Genomic DNA, 17,762 nt, shown 5'->3' on the forward strand with positions numbered 1-17,762 from the left:
ATCTAATTGTTAAAATTAAAAACCGCCGAGACAATTTGCCGCCCCTTGCTCGCGCCTATGCCAACGTGTGTCCTTACAGGTCCTCGCTGTCTTCCTGTCGCAGACACGTGCCGCTTCTGCCGACCCAGTAACCATAACTCCCTCAGTCATGCATGAACTCCGCACAAACCTGGAAAATGATTGGATGTATCGAGGGCCCTACCTCTTGATATAACTGCTAATCATATGCATGGTAACATTGCGCGTCGCGATTCGAGTGGGCCGGTTGCTTCCAGCCGTCTGAATCCATTTTGCTTCCTTGTTTGGCCTCGTGGTTTTTGTATCCACCGGCTTCTGGCTCTTGCTGCCTGATCCGATCAAGTCCGTCGCTTTCCCTCTCTCCAGTTGGCTTCTGGCTCTCGCCGGTAGATGGATCTTCGCCCTTCGATTCGTGGATTTGTGGATTCGCCAGGAGAGGTCGGAGTAGCGACTTCGATGATGGCCTCTTCTGTCCCCAAGGTGGTCGCAATCTCGCTCAATAGAGCGTCAAGTTGGTGGGAGGGTGCTGAAAACTCCGTCATGTTGCAGGATTGGATCTTCCATACGCTTGCCGCTCTCTATGGCATCGTTGCCGCTGTTGCCCTTGTAATTTTCAGACCATCCTCTTTTTTCGCTTTGAGTTGCGTGTTCTTAAATGAAGCGGTTGTGGATATTTGGTCGCGGGTTCTTTTTTATTTTTTTTTTTGGAAAACAAAGCTAGAAGAAGAAAACTATTTTGGTTAGGAATGTGGTATTTTCTATGATTTATGTTTAAGCGAATGGATGATTGTTGCTGTAAAAATTGGACTGAAAGATCGACTTTTGCAGATCCAACTGATCAGAATAGAATGCAGGGTTCCGGAGTATGGCTGGACGACACAAAAAGTCTTCCATTCCTTGAACTTCTTGGTAAATGGTGGTATGCAATTTCCCCCTTCGAGTGTGAATCTGCTGGTGTTACTGGAGCACTTACCAACAATTATCGTCCTTACTGTAGTACGGTTTGTTTTATTGCTTGATTGCAGTGAGGTCGGTTGTCTTTGTCTTTCGGCGGGATGTCCAACACATAAGGCCAGAGGTCTTTGCTCGATTTGTCTTTTTCCCCCTTTCCTCTGGATTCTAGTCTCGTTATCTCGTAGCAAATTCACCGTTGCTGTCGTCAGGTCTTTCAACATGTTGTTCTAGATTTTCCCAGCCTGGCTTTTTTCACAACTTATACTCTTCTGGTGCTGTTCTGGGCTGAGATATATTATCAGGTTTGTTGTGACGAACTTTCCAATGTTCAATTAGTTCAATTTTCGATTGCTTATTATTTTTGTATCTTGCATTAAAATGTCACAGGCACGTGCAGTATCAACTGATAAACTCAGGCCGACTTTTTATACAATTAATGCGGTGGTCTACACTATACAGGTATTTGATTAATTGTAGACTTGGATGATACAATCCTTGAACATGCATCTTTTATTCGTGTGCTTAGTACTACAAATGGATGATACAATCCCTTGAACATGCATCTTTTGTTCGTGTGCTAAGTACTACAAAGAAATACCAGCATTAGTGGGAAAGCACCAGGAAGTTGATAGTATGGAGATATAATTTTTAAATGTGTTGTCTTTTTTGGGGTTGTATTACAGGCAATGTTTTAAAAAGCGCGAAGTGCGACGAAGTGCCGAGTCCAAGCTTCAAGCTTTATAAGCTTAAGCGAGCTTAGGAAAATTTTAAGCGTAAAAAAGCATTTTTATTTTTAAATAAAATTTAATTATTTTAAAGAAATAAATAGATCAAATAATACTTAAACATGATAAATTTAAGGTTCATGCATAAATTTATGACATGTTTAGAAAGGCAAAAGGCACAAAGTTTATAATATCCATTAGTTTTCAATTTTCACAATAAAAGAACATAAAAAACTAGATATTATCTAATTCCTTGTCTGATTCTAATTCGATCTCCTCAATTTTTCTCGATAGCAGGTAGATAGGGGGTTTATGGCAGATTATGACTTTTCTCTCAAGAGTTGAGAGACGTTGTGTCTCTTCATTTTCTCTAAATTTTTTTCCTTATATTCTTTAAAAATTTACAAATCAATTAAAATTATAAATAAAAAATCGCGCTTAATCATGCTTAATTTGGTCAAACATACTTTGACTGCTTTTTTCCCTGCTTTCACCTAAAGCGAAGTTTTTCTTCCTCGCTTCGCGCTTAAGCGACGCTTAATGACGCTTTTTAGAACACGGATTACAGGAATTCATACAATTTTTTTGGCCGTATTATATGTACACATGGCTTCAGGACTATGTATTTACCATATATAAAGATGAATAATGATTATTCTAGCCTCTTGGACGTCCCAGTGGGTGATACATCTTTGACTTTTTTTAGTGAAATTCTTGGTCGTTTACTTCGATGACATCCTAATTTATACTGCTCATGTAGTGGCTTCATCGAGAACTTTAGTACCATTATGACTCTCACATCGAGAACTTTGGTATCTAAATTAATATTTCTTATTTGACTTAAGTTATGATTTTATTGAATTTTATTATTAGTATTTCAATAATTTAGTTTATTTTGTTTGAAACTGAATGAGACTAGGTTATGTAAAAAGGCCTACAAAGGGCTCCTTATTTTTATCTTCATTCAGAGAACAATACAAAGTTATTGTTGTGACCCTTGGCTATGGATCGCGTAATGGGACGGTTTACCTGCTGGTCGGCAGGATCAACCTTCGTCTTCTTGGTTTTACGCCCTTGACGGCCTATAGTGGTAGGGGGGATTTGAGGCTCGAGGAAATTAGAGAACCTCTCGATCTATGGATTTAATTTCTTTTTCTTTGTAAAACTCAATGATAATCTTTCTTGTATTATTTCAACCATTTAAATACAACTTGGACATTCCTTCTCGACGAAGGAAGAAGACAACCCCTTAATAAGAAAGGTTTTATTCTTACTAAAAATAAAAATATACTAGACTCAATTCTACTTAAAATAAAAGATACTTGACTCAAATAAAATCAATTACTATAAATTATTATAGCTGAATCAATTCTCTTGAATTGCACCATCCTTTCTAAATTTGCTTCTCTTGATTTGCACCATCCTTTCTAAATCTGCCGTACGTGTATCTCTTATATTTGATGGGCTCCAGATTTTCTTTTGTTGTATGGGCTCGGTCCATAACATTACTCCCTTCCTGAGAAACGGGTTTGTCCGCAAGCACGAATGATGAGTAACGTTCCATGATAGCCACTGCATCTTCCCATGAAGCCTCAATAGGGGATAAGCCCTCCCAATGAACCAGAATTTGGGAGCGTCCACGATGTGAGTGATAGTCGAGAACTTCTAGAGGAGAAGGAATGTAATCTTCCTGATGTATGGGGGGAAGAGTGGCGACGCTAGGGATGCTGCCATGATATTTCTTTAAAGAGGACACATGAAAAACTGGGTGGAGCTTGGCGTGGTCTGGCAATTGGAATTTGTAACCGACATTACCCACACAGTCAATGATTTTAAAAGGCCCATAAAAGCGAGGAGACAGTTTTGAATGGTTCTTAAACACTAAACTTACTTGACGATAAGGCTGAAGTTTTAACAACACCATATCTCCTATCTCAAACCGTACCTCCCGATGGGATGAATCATATTGAAGTTTCATGCGATTTTGGGCAGCAAGAAGGTTTCCTCATAAATTCTTCAGAAGTTGTTCCCGAGTTTGTAGCTCCTGATCTACTGATTCAATATGAGAAGTACCAGTCAAATATGATAATAGGCGTGGAGGTGATCGCCCATACACGACCTCGAACGGGGTGACCTTGAGGGACGTGTGATAACCGGTATTGTAACAAAATTCTCCCCAAGAGATCCAATATACCCATTTCTTTAGAAATTCTCCCGTAACGCAACGCAAATACATCTCAATAACCCTGTTCACGGCTTCGGTCTGGTCATCCGATTGGGGATGGTAAGTGGACGAGAAACAAAGGTGCGCCCCACTAAGGCAAAATAGCTCCTTCCAAAAAGAACTAGTGAAGGTTGCATCACGATCGCTGACGATGGTTTCTGGAAGACCGTGAAGCTTAAAAATGTTATCAAAGAAAACTCGAGTCACCTTCACAGCTGTGTATGGGTGTGATAAAGGGATGAAATGGGCATACTTAGAGAAGCGATCCACAACAACAAACAATACAGTTTTACCCTGAGATAGAGGCAACCCATCAATAAAATCCATGGAAATGTCCGACCACACTTGGTGAGGAATAGGCAAGGGTTGTAGTAATCCCGCGAGCTTCAAATGCTCCACTTTATTGTGTTGGTAGATTGGACATTCACGCGCAAACATGTGAACTTGCTGTTTCATCCCGGGCCAATAGAAATCTCGTGTAATTCGATATAATGTCTTCTGATATCCTTCATGAAACTCATTATGTATCATGGTTATTATTTTAGAAGTGAGAGGAGATGTAGCAAGGAGATAGATTCGGCCTTTGAAGAATAAAAGCCCTTCCTTGTACTCCATGCGACCTTCGCCTCGCTGTGACACCTGAATAAGGTGCTAAATTTTTGGGGAAGTAGAGTATTCAGATTGGATGTCCTTATGGAGATAGCGGTCAACTGTCCATTATTGTTGTCACGACGTGAAAGTGCATCTGCTGCCACATTGTTTCGGCCTGCTCGATATTCGATGAGAAAATCAAAACCCAGCAGCTTACTAATCCAGTGTTGTTCAGGCGAGTTGTAATCCATTGTTCCAATAAAAATTTTAGACTGTAATGGTTGGTTCGAACCAGGAATTTGTGTCCCCAAAGATAAGCACGCCAATGACGTATAGCTTTGGCCAATCCGATGAGTTCTTTCTCATAAGCAGGGAGCTTCTTGTGTCGTTGGGTCAACGGACATCTAAAAAAAGCAATGGGGTGTCCTTCTTGTTGCAGAATTGCACCAATCCCCATATTGAGGCATCACAATCCACCACAAATGGCTTTGAGAAATCGGGCAAGGCAAGTACCGGTGTGGAAGTAAGGGTGATCTTTAGCTTTTGGAATGCCAATTCGGCCGCCTCATTCCATTCAAAAGAGTTCCTTCGCAAGAGGCTAGTTAGAGGGGACGCCAACACTCCATATCCTTGGACAAATTTACGATAGTACCTCGTGAGTCCCAGAAAACCACGAAGGGAACGGAGAGTAGTGGGTTGCGGCCAATGGAGAACTGCTTCAATTTTGCCATTATCGAAGACCACCCCTGAACGAGAAATGATGTGACCAAGATAGGCAATTTCCGTCCGAGCAAATAAACACTTAGAATTTTTTAGGAAGAGGTGTTGTTGCTGTAATATCCCAAAAACGAGCTACAAATGGTGGAGATGTTCCTCCCAAGAAGCACTATAAACTAGTATATCATCAAAGAAAACTAGTACAAATTTTCTCAGAAAATCGCTAAAGATATTATTCATAAGAGCTTGAAAAGTTGAGGGGGCGTTGGTGAGCCCAAATAGCATTACTACGAACTCAAAATGGCCGTGGTGAGTGCAAAAGCCGTCATGGAATTGTTGTCCAATTCCATTCGGATTTGGTGATATCCGGATCTGAGGTCTAAGTAAGTAAAATAAAAGGATCCATGTAATTCATCAAGCAATTCATCGATCACAGGGATAGGAAACTTATCTTTAATTGTCTTTTCATTGAGATCCCTATAATCCATACAAAAGCGCCATGTGTCGTCTATATTTTTTTTACCAATAAAACTGGCGAAGAGAAAGGAGATGTGCTTTGTCTAATCATGCCCTTGGCAATCATGTCATTGCATTGACGCTCGATTTCATCTTTTTGCGCACGGGGGTATCTATAAGGACGCACCACGATAGGGTTGGTACCTTGTTCAAGTAAAATTTTGTGGCAGCACTTACGAAAAGGTGGAAGGCCGTTGGGTTCCTCAAAAATTGCAGCATACTTTTCCAGAATATGTCGTAGTTGTTTTTCATGAACTTTTGGAAGGGTAGTTGTTGTGAGAGAGGTCACTTCTGCTGTTAGAGTAGCACCCGATCCTTGTAAATAAATGGTGTTGTCGGTATATTGAAAGCTCATGTACATCTGGGAGAAATCCCAAAGAATGGGACCAAGTGCGAAGCCAGTTGACTCCCAAAACTGCTCCCATGCCCCCCAATGGTAGAATGAAGAATTCTACATTAAATTTGTGATCACCCAAATGAATTAATACATTACGGCAGACCCCAAGGCATTGTAGTCGTCGCCCATTAGCTACTGCCACCCAGAGCGCAAGACTTTTGTCAGATAAGCCCAAGATTGATGCAAGTGCTGAATTTAAAAAGCAATTAGTACTTCCTGAGTCGATTAGGACCAGCAAGGGGGTGTGGTTAATTCGTCCTTGAATCCGCATGGTTTGAGGAGCATATGTGTCAGTGATCGCATTGAGGGAAATTTTAACATCCTCGACATGGTTCTGTTCATCATAATCTTCTAATCCCTCAAACCAAAAAAGACATTTGCAATGGTGACCGGGAATGTAAAGTTCGTCGCAATTAAAACAAAGGCCCTTGGCACGCTGTTCTTCCATTTCCATTCAATTTAATCGTTTGATAAATGGTTGCTTCGGTGGCAGGACGAGGGTGCGTTGCGGTGTGACCGTTGATTCAGATCGTTTGGGTGGCGTTCATAAAGACGAGCAAAACTCATAGTCGAAGTGAGATCTTCTGGGTGGTGAAGCTCGACTTCCACAGCAATATGATTTTGGAGGCCACTAATGAATATTTGCACTTCTTGTTCTGAGGTTAAGGAACTCGCTCGTGTCGCCAATTGTTCGAACTTTCGTTGGTAGTCTTCCACGGATCCTGATTGTTGAAGTTTTGCAAGCTCGCCCAATTTGTTGTTGCGAATAGGTGGCCCAAAACTCAAATTACACTAATCTTTGAATTCCTCCCATTGAATATGAGGTCGATCACGTTCGAGTTTGATGAACCATAGTTAGTCATCTCCCTCAAGATAGAACGAGGCTAGACCCACCTTTTTTTCCTCCAAAGTGCGTTGATGGCGAAAAAAATGGTCGCATCGATTGAGCCATCCCAAAGGATCAGAGTCACCATCATAACGTGGGAAATCCAGTTTTGAATATTGTGGTATATATGAGGATCCCTCCTCATGGCCATGATACCCTTTTTAGTGGTGCCTTTGTGGATCGGCATGATTGCTGCTCTCTTCACCTCGATGGTTGTTGTGCAAGTGTAGATTAGAAAAGCTTTTCGACAATTCCTCTAGTTGAGTATGGATGAGTTGCTTCCATTTTTCATTGGAAGCTTTGTCCTCCTGATAGATTTTGAGAAACGCATCAAAACGTTGTTGAAGTGCTTGTGAGTCACCCATTACGACAGGCTCTGATACCAATTTGTTGTAACTCTTGGCTATGGATCGTGTAATGGGGCGGTTTATCGGTCAACTTTCGTCTTCTTGATTTTACGACCTTGACGGCCTATGGTGGTAGGGGGGATTTGAGGCTCGAGGAAATTAGAGAACCTCTCAATCTATGAATTTAATTTTTTTTTTTTTTTTTTGTAAAACTCAATGATAATCTTTCTTGCATTATTTCAACTATTTAAATACAACTAGGGCGTTCCTTCTCGACGAAGGAAAAAGACAACTCCTGAATAAGAAAGGTTTTATTCTTACTAAAAATAAAAAGATACTAGACTCAATTCTACTTAAAATAAAAGATACTTGACTCAAATAAAATCAATTATTATAAATTATTATAGCTGAATCAATTCTCTTAATTTGCACCATCCTTTCTAAATCTGCCGTGCGTGTATCTTTTATATTTGATGGGCTCCAGATTCTCTTTTGTTGTATGGGCTCGGTCCATAACAGTTATCTTTTCATACTCTCTTTTCCCTCCTTTGAAATAACTGAATAAGGCACAAACCCCATGAGATTACTGGTTGAATCCCACATATCCTTCCCAGGTTGCATTTACTCAATTACTGCGTAAATAATATTCTGATTACATCTTATAAATTTCAAATTGTTGCTCTTTCAACAGGAAATCAGAGCTATATGTGCCTTCTTTTCTCTGTGAACTTCTTATCCAATTTTATTCTCCTTTAAACTAAGAAGTATGTACACATGCCAGCTTACATCCACAAACCTGTCTTAACTCTTCAATTATTTTTCCCCCCAGTTGTTGTAGTTAGTAGAAGGACAAAGCCTTCTTTCTCTTATGTAGCTTTTATTCTTCTTCCGGTTGCAAATTTAGGATTAACCTGAATAATTTTTATAGGTGAAACTTTCTTTGCATCAATTCAAAGTTCTGATTAGTTCAATTAATTCTCAATGTATTTTCATTCTCAGTGTTTTTTATTTAATCCTCTGTTCATTTCATGGGGAAAAACTACTATAGTAGAACTGAAATATACTTCATTAAGCTAACTTGAAGTTTTTACAGATTGCTTTCTGGTTATTATTTTGGTGGAAGCCCATTGAACCTGTGGTTATCTTATCAAAGCTGTTTCTTGCAGGTGGGGTTTTGTATAGTTATAGTAAATAAATTAATGCATCTTGTATTAGTTAATTAACCAATCAAATTTTTATCAACAGGTGTCTCATTGTTTGCAGCCCTTGGATTTCTTCTTTATGGAGGAAGGTAAAAGATTCTAGTCATATTGATATATGTACACAGCTTCTGTAATCTTACAAGGTCAATTGTAACTCATTTTAGTACAAATTATAGAGTACATAATAAAATATAGTGAACCTCTAACCAAGTGTTTTTGCTGTATGTGCCTTGCATAAAGTTCAGTGGAGATACATGATCCATGTATTTTATCCTAAATATTCAAGACAGACCAACGTGTCTTGTTGGCTTGTTGATGTGGACATGTGTCTCTTCTGGTTGTTATCAGAAACAAGAAAAGGCTATTTCTAGTTTGTACTTTGTAGAGATTCTCAATTTCTCACGCTTAATTGTATGCTTTGAAATACTATGGCAGTAGTGATTGGCTGCAGATTCTGTCTAATATTAACTCGTACCGTTGCCAATTTTTCTCCATATTGAATGGTTCTGTGAACTCTGTAATCCAAATAACCTGGAAGTGAGGTTATAGTCCTACTATTGAAATAGTTTTTTTTCCCCTATAAACATAATTTCAGATTTTATTTGTACAAATTACATAAGGTGCTGGTTTAGTTTCATATTTATATTCCCAATGCTGCTCAAATTTGAGCCTCAAATGTTGGGCTTGATATAAACTTAGTAATGTGATCCTAAGCTGATGGGCATTCATAATAAACTTAGTAATGTGAGGCTAACCGTATTTAGTTGAGCATACAATTACAATTCCCATAACAAGAAAGAATTACTTTATGCTTTGCAAATTTATTCTAAGATGATGTTATATAAGAACAGATATACCAATTCATACTAGGCTCTGCTCTTTTTCTCTTCCTTTTTTTTCTAATCTCTTATTTGAATTCTTATTAACTAGATGGTGTAGAATTGCCTACAAACTTCAGATTGAATTCCTAATTTTTCCTCCTATATTCCCTCTCTACACTGATCCTTAGATGCTATTATTAACGTAAAATGATGTAGACAAATAGTTTAATAGATGGTGGCTGAGAAGCAGAAGAAATGGTGTTGCATTTCACCTTCGTCCTTGGCCCTCATCTTTGTGCCCTTAACACAAGGATATGGTTTGACAAAGTATCTTTCTATTAAGAGAGAGAGAGAAAGAAAAGTGAGGGGAGGGAGGAGTATAGTGTTGGGCGTGAATTTTAGTAGTAAGCCAGGGAGATAATAGAGTCAAGTGCTGGCCAGATCACAAGGAAATCTCAATGTAGAGATCCAAAGTGAGCTTGATTGAAGAGGAAACATAATGGTGTTATTTAGATGTGTATTTGGTCTTCTTAATTTACATGTGTACAGAAGAGTGGAGGGGAGGCAAGGCTGTCACAAGAAGACAAACCCAACATACACTAAAATGAAAAAGGAGGGTTTGAGAGAAGAATATGTTAAAACATATGAGAGAGCTTGCTTTAATACCAAGCCATGCGGGATAAAATATCTATTCAATTAGTTCAATATCTTTTGTGAATGATATGTGATAGAAACTTTTTTTTTATAATAAGTAAGTATATGTTATACTATTGCATAAACATAGAAGTTTAGACACAATCCCTAATGTAAACTTACAATTATCAGAAAATTACCCATTATATCCGAGTTGTCATCATCCTAGTATTTATATTATTATACATGTATCAGATTGATTGTGCTACTCATTCTTCTCACCTCTAATACTTATAACAATAATTGTTTGGGGCTCCATTCTTAATTTCTCTGAAATTAGTAAGAAAACATGTGTTAGTAGATATAGTTGATTTTCCAATCATAAAATCAAAATTTTTGGAAATCTTTACTTTATTTCTTAATTTCTTCTCAATGTTTTTTCTCAAAATTTGATGTTATTACTCATCGACTTATTGTTATTTAGTCCTGAAATAATTTCCTTCAATAATTTGGATTGTTTTTTAAATTTTCCAAGTATACATTAATTGTCAAAACTCTTCCAAACTTCAATGAGAAAAATTTTTAATCCTAAGTGAGTAAAATTATGTAACTTTTTGGCCGAGAGTCTAGGCTGTTTTCACTGGGAGGATATCTTTTGCTTTTTTGGGTTAAAGACTTCTGAGGATAGCTGAAAATGCAATGTTTACAGCTACTACACTAGGTCATGGAATGATTGACCAAGTAACATTATTTTTGTTGGCTCTGTATTTATGATTAGATTTGATATGTATTCATTTTGTGAACCTGTGTGGAAGTGTTTTGCACATTAGATCTTTAACTAGTGTTTTGTGATGCAATTAGGCTTTTCCTCATGTTGCAACGCTTCCCTGTTGAATCAAGAGGAAGGAGGAAAAAATTACAGGAGGTATATCTATAATTGCTTATATTTGACCTTATTTTTATTCATGTTGATGATATATTTCTTTCATAGGTTGGCTATGTGGCAACTATATGTTTCCTTTGTTTTCTGGTGAGATGCATAATGGTGAGTATGATTTTGTTGTTCAATGCTTTCGTATTTGATTCTCTTTGAGTGGCAACTTTAAGTAAATTGCTTTATGATTTGCAGATGTGCTTGAATGCGTTTGACAAAGATGCGGACCTTGATGTTCTTGACCATCCTATTCTGAACCTTACGTATTACCTGGTATGTACATTCCTTCAGCACTTACGAATTATTTTAACTTGCAGCTGAAGTATGTAAACTTACTAGTCGTGGTTGTTTATACCAAGGTTTTAAAAAGTGTACACTATTGTGCATAGCACATACAGCAAGCAGGTGCAAATGTGGGGACCTATGCTTATTTTTTTTTATAAAATAAATTATAGAGATTGAAAATGCTAAAATATGCATAACCAAGTATACCGATCAAGTTATCAAGTCGATAAATCCATATAAAAAAGATATGTAATTATATAGTAATTATATAATGTTTGACATATAATGGAAGCTGGTAAGTACCTCTTCAACAATAGGCACTGCCTTTTCTAGGCGCAAGGATAGGAGTGTGTTTAGTGAATCTTTCCCGTATAGCTGGCTGTCTATATCAATCTACTATGTAGAACATGTCATTGTGTAACATGCTTATAGTTGGATATACATGAAACAAGTTGTAAATTAACAGTTACAGCCTTACAGGTCACCACATAAGGAAAAAAATATCATGACCATTTAAAAGAGACAAGTAACAATTATGGTTTTTATTTGATTTGGTTTGACCCAGCTTGTTCAAATAAACCACAGTTTCAGTTTTTTGGATGTCCTCATACATGGCCATGGAGATCACATATCAGGCTGCGTGGTCTGTTTGGTCTGGTCCCACATTGTAGGCAATCACATATGCTTCTATGCGATGCAGTCCCCTCATAACACCTAAAGGGCTCCATAGATCACTTTGAAAATCATGATTTATACCAAGATATTGTTACATCTTTTGTTTTTCATGGTTACCTCAAACAGTATTAGTTGTGAATCTGAACCATTTGGAAGTAGTATAAAAGCCAACTGCTCATTACTCACATGGTTTGTTAACTACAGTTATCCATTTCATTTTTATCTGATCATGTTGATAAAAGATTGACTTATATTGATGTGTTTGGCATATTAGATAGTTTAGTTTTATGATTTTGGCAATTATAGTTTTTTCAGGTTCTTGTGAGATCGGAACTGAATGTTAAGATCTTAGATATAAGTGATGTCTGAAAATCTAGCCTGGTGGTTAAGAGTTCAATGGTGTCATGAAAAGCATAAATCATGGTTCATTGGGGAAGTAGAGAATTAATTGGAAGTGTCATTCACATTGCACTCATTCACTGCTACTTGATTGCTTCTTGAGCTTGTGTAGGCATGGTACAGTTCACTGAAATTCAAAAAGAATATGGCTTGTCATCGTAAATGTTTCCCAGACATGTGAATGGTGATCTGTTCAGATTAGATTCTAAGGGGTTGGTTCACATGCCCTCAAGATTTCCTTCCTAGTGCTAAAGTAGGTTGTCATGGGAAGATCTCAACACATCTAGCAACCACAAACTTCTGATGTAGAATGTGGCAGAAGTTGTAACCTAGGGTTGACAAGCACAACGTTTTAGTCCAGAACTGCCAATTCCGTAACATGAAATTGGGATAAGCTACAAGTTAAGCTTATTACATAACTAATAAAATGGCCGTTTGCTCAAATTAGATTGTCTAAAACAGATGATACTTGAGATTGAAAATTTTGTAACAATTTGTTGTTCTAATACTGGTAAATAATTTTGTTTAGACCATGTTAGTTCTTTTTTCGTTCTCTTCTCCTAACTATCTTACCAAGACTATTGAAATTAGCTACAATTTTGATTTTCTATATTTGATTCAATTGGATTTGCAGCTCGTGGAAATTCTACCTTCATCTCTTGTCCTATTCATCCTAAGGAAGCTACCTCCCAAGCGCGGAGTAACTCAGTATCATCCCATTCATTAGTCAGTATGTATGTGTGTTGTCCTCCTGAAGAATTCAGTTCGCACATAGTATCAACAAAATACTTCCCATGAAGAGGGAAATAAAACAAGAACTAAAAAAAAGGGTGTCATGTTGGATGATGGAGCTTGCAGACTGGATGATTATATTGCATGAATGGAGTGGAGTCAGTAGATACACAACGATTCTGTATAAATACTCGTGGAGTGTATGTTGTATCAGTCATTTTTAGATGCATTTACTTGAGTTCTAAAAACATGAATGTTTAATTTTATGCATGAAGAGCGATCGAAGTACAAAAAGGTTGAGCATGTGTATTAAAATAATTTCTGCATTAAAGGCTGCATACCTGTGAGAAGTGATGAGAAGGGAGATTTCTGCTGGGAATTTCGTCGTGAAGGCAAGGTACATGCTTGTGTTCAAGAAATATTAGGATCTTGGGATGCTTATCCTTAAGCAACCTGTATGGTTTCTAACCCATCAGTCAACTGTAAGAATGTTAGGTTCTAAGAAATAGAAATAATTGGATTTTCAAATACGATATAATATTTTATAAAAAAGAGTATTTTTTGATGAAAATAATAATAAAGAGTATGTTTTTTTTTTTTTGTCCAGACTATATACACGAAGATTAATAATAGTTTAAATTAGCAAAGAGAAAGGACCTCTGGACAAAATTATAGGGAAATGGAACATAGCTTGTACCAGCTTTAGGAAGATCGAAATTTTGATATTTTTCTCTCTCCATGAGAGACTGATTCTAGGATGGTTGATGTGATGATTTTATATTTTTTTAAAAGTGGTAAATAAATTAAATATTCATGATCAAATTTGGTATTATATTTGGTAAGAATTTATTATGTTCATTTAATATATAACATCAATTAAATAATTTATTAAATTAAATAAATAAATTTAAACATATATGTTTAATTTGTTAATGTTCGTGAATAATATTGCTCGTCATATTAAATAAACAAAGAATCTTTTAATATGAATAAACAAATTTAAACTATCAAACTCAATAATCAAATAAGTAAAAGTTTCAAACAAACTCTAAATGAATTAAGTTCAAGTTAAGTCTGGACAAATCTCAAGCTCATAAAAAATAAATTAAGTTAAATTTGAGCAATCATTTCAATGAATTAGTTCATTTAAAACTCGACTTAGCTTAATTCGGTTACCTTATTAAATAAATTTGAATACTTTAAAATTTGACTCGGCTTGACTTAGTTTGGCTTGGCTTAGCTTAGTGACATTGAGCAAAATATGTATATTATTCTAGAGCGTGAAATTACAGAGAGATTAACAAGAAAATAAAAGAGAAATAACACAAAAAAAAACAAAGAATAGCCTAAATTAGGTTTAAATCTATTATAAAATCAAGAGCGCAAAGAAAAAGAGATGTAGTCGTAATGTAACTTAAGTGAAACCAATTGATTCAATATCAAAACAACTTATCCTAAACATCATCTAAGCATATGTTTATATAAGGGTCGTTGACCCCCATAAGAGGAAAAAAATATTATTTTTTATAAAATTTTATAAGAAGAATAACTCTTATAAAATTTTACAAGCTCTCTTTCCTAAAGTAGGAGTTAAAAAAGGAAAGTTCTAAAAATTAAAACCATGTTTTAAAATTTAAAACTTCTCTTATAAAATTTCCTTTTTTAACATGGTGATAGAAAATTTAAATTTTAAAACTTATCTTCTTTTTTTTCTTAAATCATGAGGATGGTTAAAAAAGGAAAGTTTTAAAAACTTTTAAACTTTCTTTTGAGAATGGTTAAAAAAGGAAAGTTTTAAAAACTTTTAAACTTTCTTTTAAAACATGTGGCATAATTCAAATAAGGAAAGTTTTAAAAATTTAAAATCTCTCTTTTAAAACTTATAGTTTTCTACAAAGAGAATATTTTAAAAATTCAAAACACCCCTCCTTCTTTGAATTATTGTGGTCGGCCCCTACTAGTTTGTTCACCAAACAATAGGGCCGGCCCCCATGGAAGAGGATGTGGCCGGCCCTTGCTTGGTCACCAAGCATTGGATCGGCCCCCTTCTTAGACACCAAGATGGGCTTATATTTGGATGGACTTGAGGCTTTAATGAGGCTACGACAGGGACCTAGAGGAGAAATTAGCTTTGGCCTTCCGATGAGCTTGAGTATCCCGTGTTCGCCCCGAACACACAACTCAAGTTCATCGATAATAACTCATTCCACTAGAGAGTTATTATCGCACTACCACACCAATCCCAAATTACATTATGGGCTCCTTCTTATCATGAGTGTGTTAGTCTCCCTGTGTTTAAGATAACGAATGTCACTAAGTAAGTAAGTTACTGACAACTCACTTAATTAATATCTAGCTCCAAGAGTAGTACTACTCAACTTCATTGTTATATCGGACTAAGTCCACCTGCAGGGTTTAACATGACAATCCTTATGAGCTCCTCTTGGGGACATTCTCAACCTAGATAACTAGGACACAGATTCCTTCTATAATCAACAACACACACTATAAGTAATATCATTTCCCAACTTATCGGGTTTATTGACTTATCGAGTTAAATCTCACTCATTGATAAGTCAAAGAAATAAATACTAAATATATATGTTTGTTATTATATTAGGACTAAGAGCACACACTTCCATAATAACTAAGGTCTAGTTCTTTTATAAAATCAGTATAAAAAGAACTTACCTAAAATGGTCCTACTCAATACACTTGGAGTGTATCAGTGTAATTTATTAGTTAAGATAAACTAATACTTAATTACACTACGACTACTTCAACGGTTTGTTCCTTTCCATCTTAGTCGCGAGCAACTATTTATAATTTATAAAGAACTGACAACATGATCTTCTGTGTGTGACACCATACACCATGTTGTCTACTATATAAATTAATTGAACAAATTACATTTAACAAATAAATGTAGATATTGACCACTGTGATTCTTTATTTCTAAATAAATATTTATACAAAAGCTAGGCTTTTAGTATACACTCTAACACCGAAGGTGGTCGGCCATATCCTCAGCCTTGGGGTTAGCTTGTCGAGGACACGAAATAGGGACTATATCCAGTACTCCGGATGAGTTTCGTCCATAAACAACTTCGAAATGACTCAAATTAGTGGTATTGTTCTTTGATCTATTGTTTGTGAATTCTATTTGAGGTAAAACCAGATCTCATTGCTTTGGTTTGGTTCTTGTGAGATATCTCAAAAGATTTCCTAAGCTCTGGTTCACTACCTCGGTTTGACCATCCATTTGAGGGTCATAGGCACGGTTGAAGTTTAGCTTCATCCTTAGCTTTACCTATAAAGTTCCAAAATTGACTAATAAATTTAGTATCGCAATATGAAGTAATAGTTTGACGAATACCATATAAACGCAGAATCTCTTTGAAGAAGAGGGTGGTAATCCGAATAGCATCCATAGTTTTTCTGCACGCCACAAAGTGAGCTATCTTAGAGAATCAATCCACCACAACTAGAATAGAATTTGTGGTTCGTTGGATGCGGGGTAAACCCAATACGAAATTCATGCTAACCTCACACCAAGGGGCTTCAGGAATTGCTAAGGGAGTATACAAACCAGCATTGGTGAGAGTTCCCTTATATTGTTGACAGATAAAGCAACGGTCCACGAAATGAGCTATGTCACTAGTTAGCTTGGGCCAATAGAAGTCGGAAGAGATGAAGGTTAATGTCTTATCTTGGTCGAAGTGTCTTTCGTTATGTAATTCACTAATAATGTGTTGCTTTAAGGAATAGTTCGGAATGCATAATCGTAGTCCACGAAATAGATAACTATTGCGCAGAATAAAATCATTGCGAAGCCCATTAGTTAACTCCTGAAATATCTTGCTAAAGGAGGGGTCAACAACATACATATCTGAGAAAGATCCAAAGCCGGTAACCCTGATGATTATGGTAGTAAGCAGGGAAGAACGATGGCTTAGAGCATTTACAACACGATTGGGACTCCCGGATTGATGATTTAACGTAAAGGTGAACTTTTGCAAGTAGTTTACCCACTTGGCATGTCGACTACTTAGCTTGTGTTGGCCGTTAATGTACTTTAAAGCCTCATGATCAGTGAACAAGATAAATTCCTTCGGCACAAGATAATGACGTAAATGCTTTAAGGATTGCACAATGGCGTAGAATTCCATATCATTGGTAGAGTAATTTTTCTTGGCACCAGATAGTTTCTCGCTGAAGAAGGCAATAGGGTGTCCCAATTGACTTAGAATATCACCAATGTCAATGCTAGATGCATCATAGTTTATTTCAAATAGTTTGTCAAACTCCGAAAGTGCTAGAACGGGTGTTTCGATCATCTTTTGCTTCACTAATTGAAAACTAGTCATGGCCGCTTCAGTCCACTTGAACTCGTGCTCCTTGAGACACTCAGTGATAGGAGCAATTAAGACGTTGAAATTTTGGATGAATTGATGGTAGAAAGAGGCCAATCTATAAAAACTTCAGATGTCGTGAATGGTTTTTGGCTACGACCACTCTAAGATTGCGTCTATCTTTAATGGATCTGCATGAACACCATCAGTAGACACTATAAATCCAAAAAATGAAACTGAGGTTGTGAAGAAAGAACACTTCTTGTTGTTGATGAACGAAAGTGTTCCGCCTTTAGCTTCTCAAAAATCGTGTGACGGTGATCAAGGTGCAAAGCCTATGTCAAACTATAAATA

At 36.7% G+C, this 17,762-nt stretch overlaps 1 protein-coding gene across 1 annotated transcript; it reads left to right on the forward strand.

The window, feature by feature from the left end:
• The first annotated feature begins 239 nt into the window (after positions 1 to 239).
• LOC121996120 (tobamovirus multiplication protein 3-like) lies at positions 240 to 13,374 on the forward strand. Its single transcript, XM_042549957.1, has 11 exons — positions 240 to 624; positions 847 to 937; positions 1,044 to 1,096; positions 1,182 to 1,274; positions 1,360 to 1,431; positions 8,469 to 8,541; positions 8,621 to 8,666; positions 10,893 to 10,956; positions 11,023 to 11,076; positions 11,161 to 11,238; positions 12,959 to 13,374. The coding sequence occupies exons 1-11, from the start codon at positions 409 to 411 to the stop codon at positions 13,049 to 13,051; spliced, it is 933 nt and encodes a 310-aa protein (XP_042405891.1). The 5' UTR covers positions 240 to 408; the 3' UTR covers positions 13,052 to 13,374.
• Positions 13,375 to 17,762: the final 4,388 nt, after the last annotated feature.

This window comes from Zingiber officinale, chromosome 6A, assembly GCF_018446385.1.
Source record: "Zingiber officinale cultivar Zhangliang chromosome 6A, Zo_v1.1, whole genome shotgun sequence".
Classification (NCBI taxonomy): domain Eukaryota; kingdom Viridiplantae; phylum Streptophyta; class Magnoliopsida; order Zingiberales; family Zingiberaceae; genus Zingiber; species Zingiber officinale.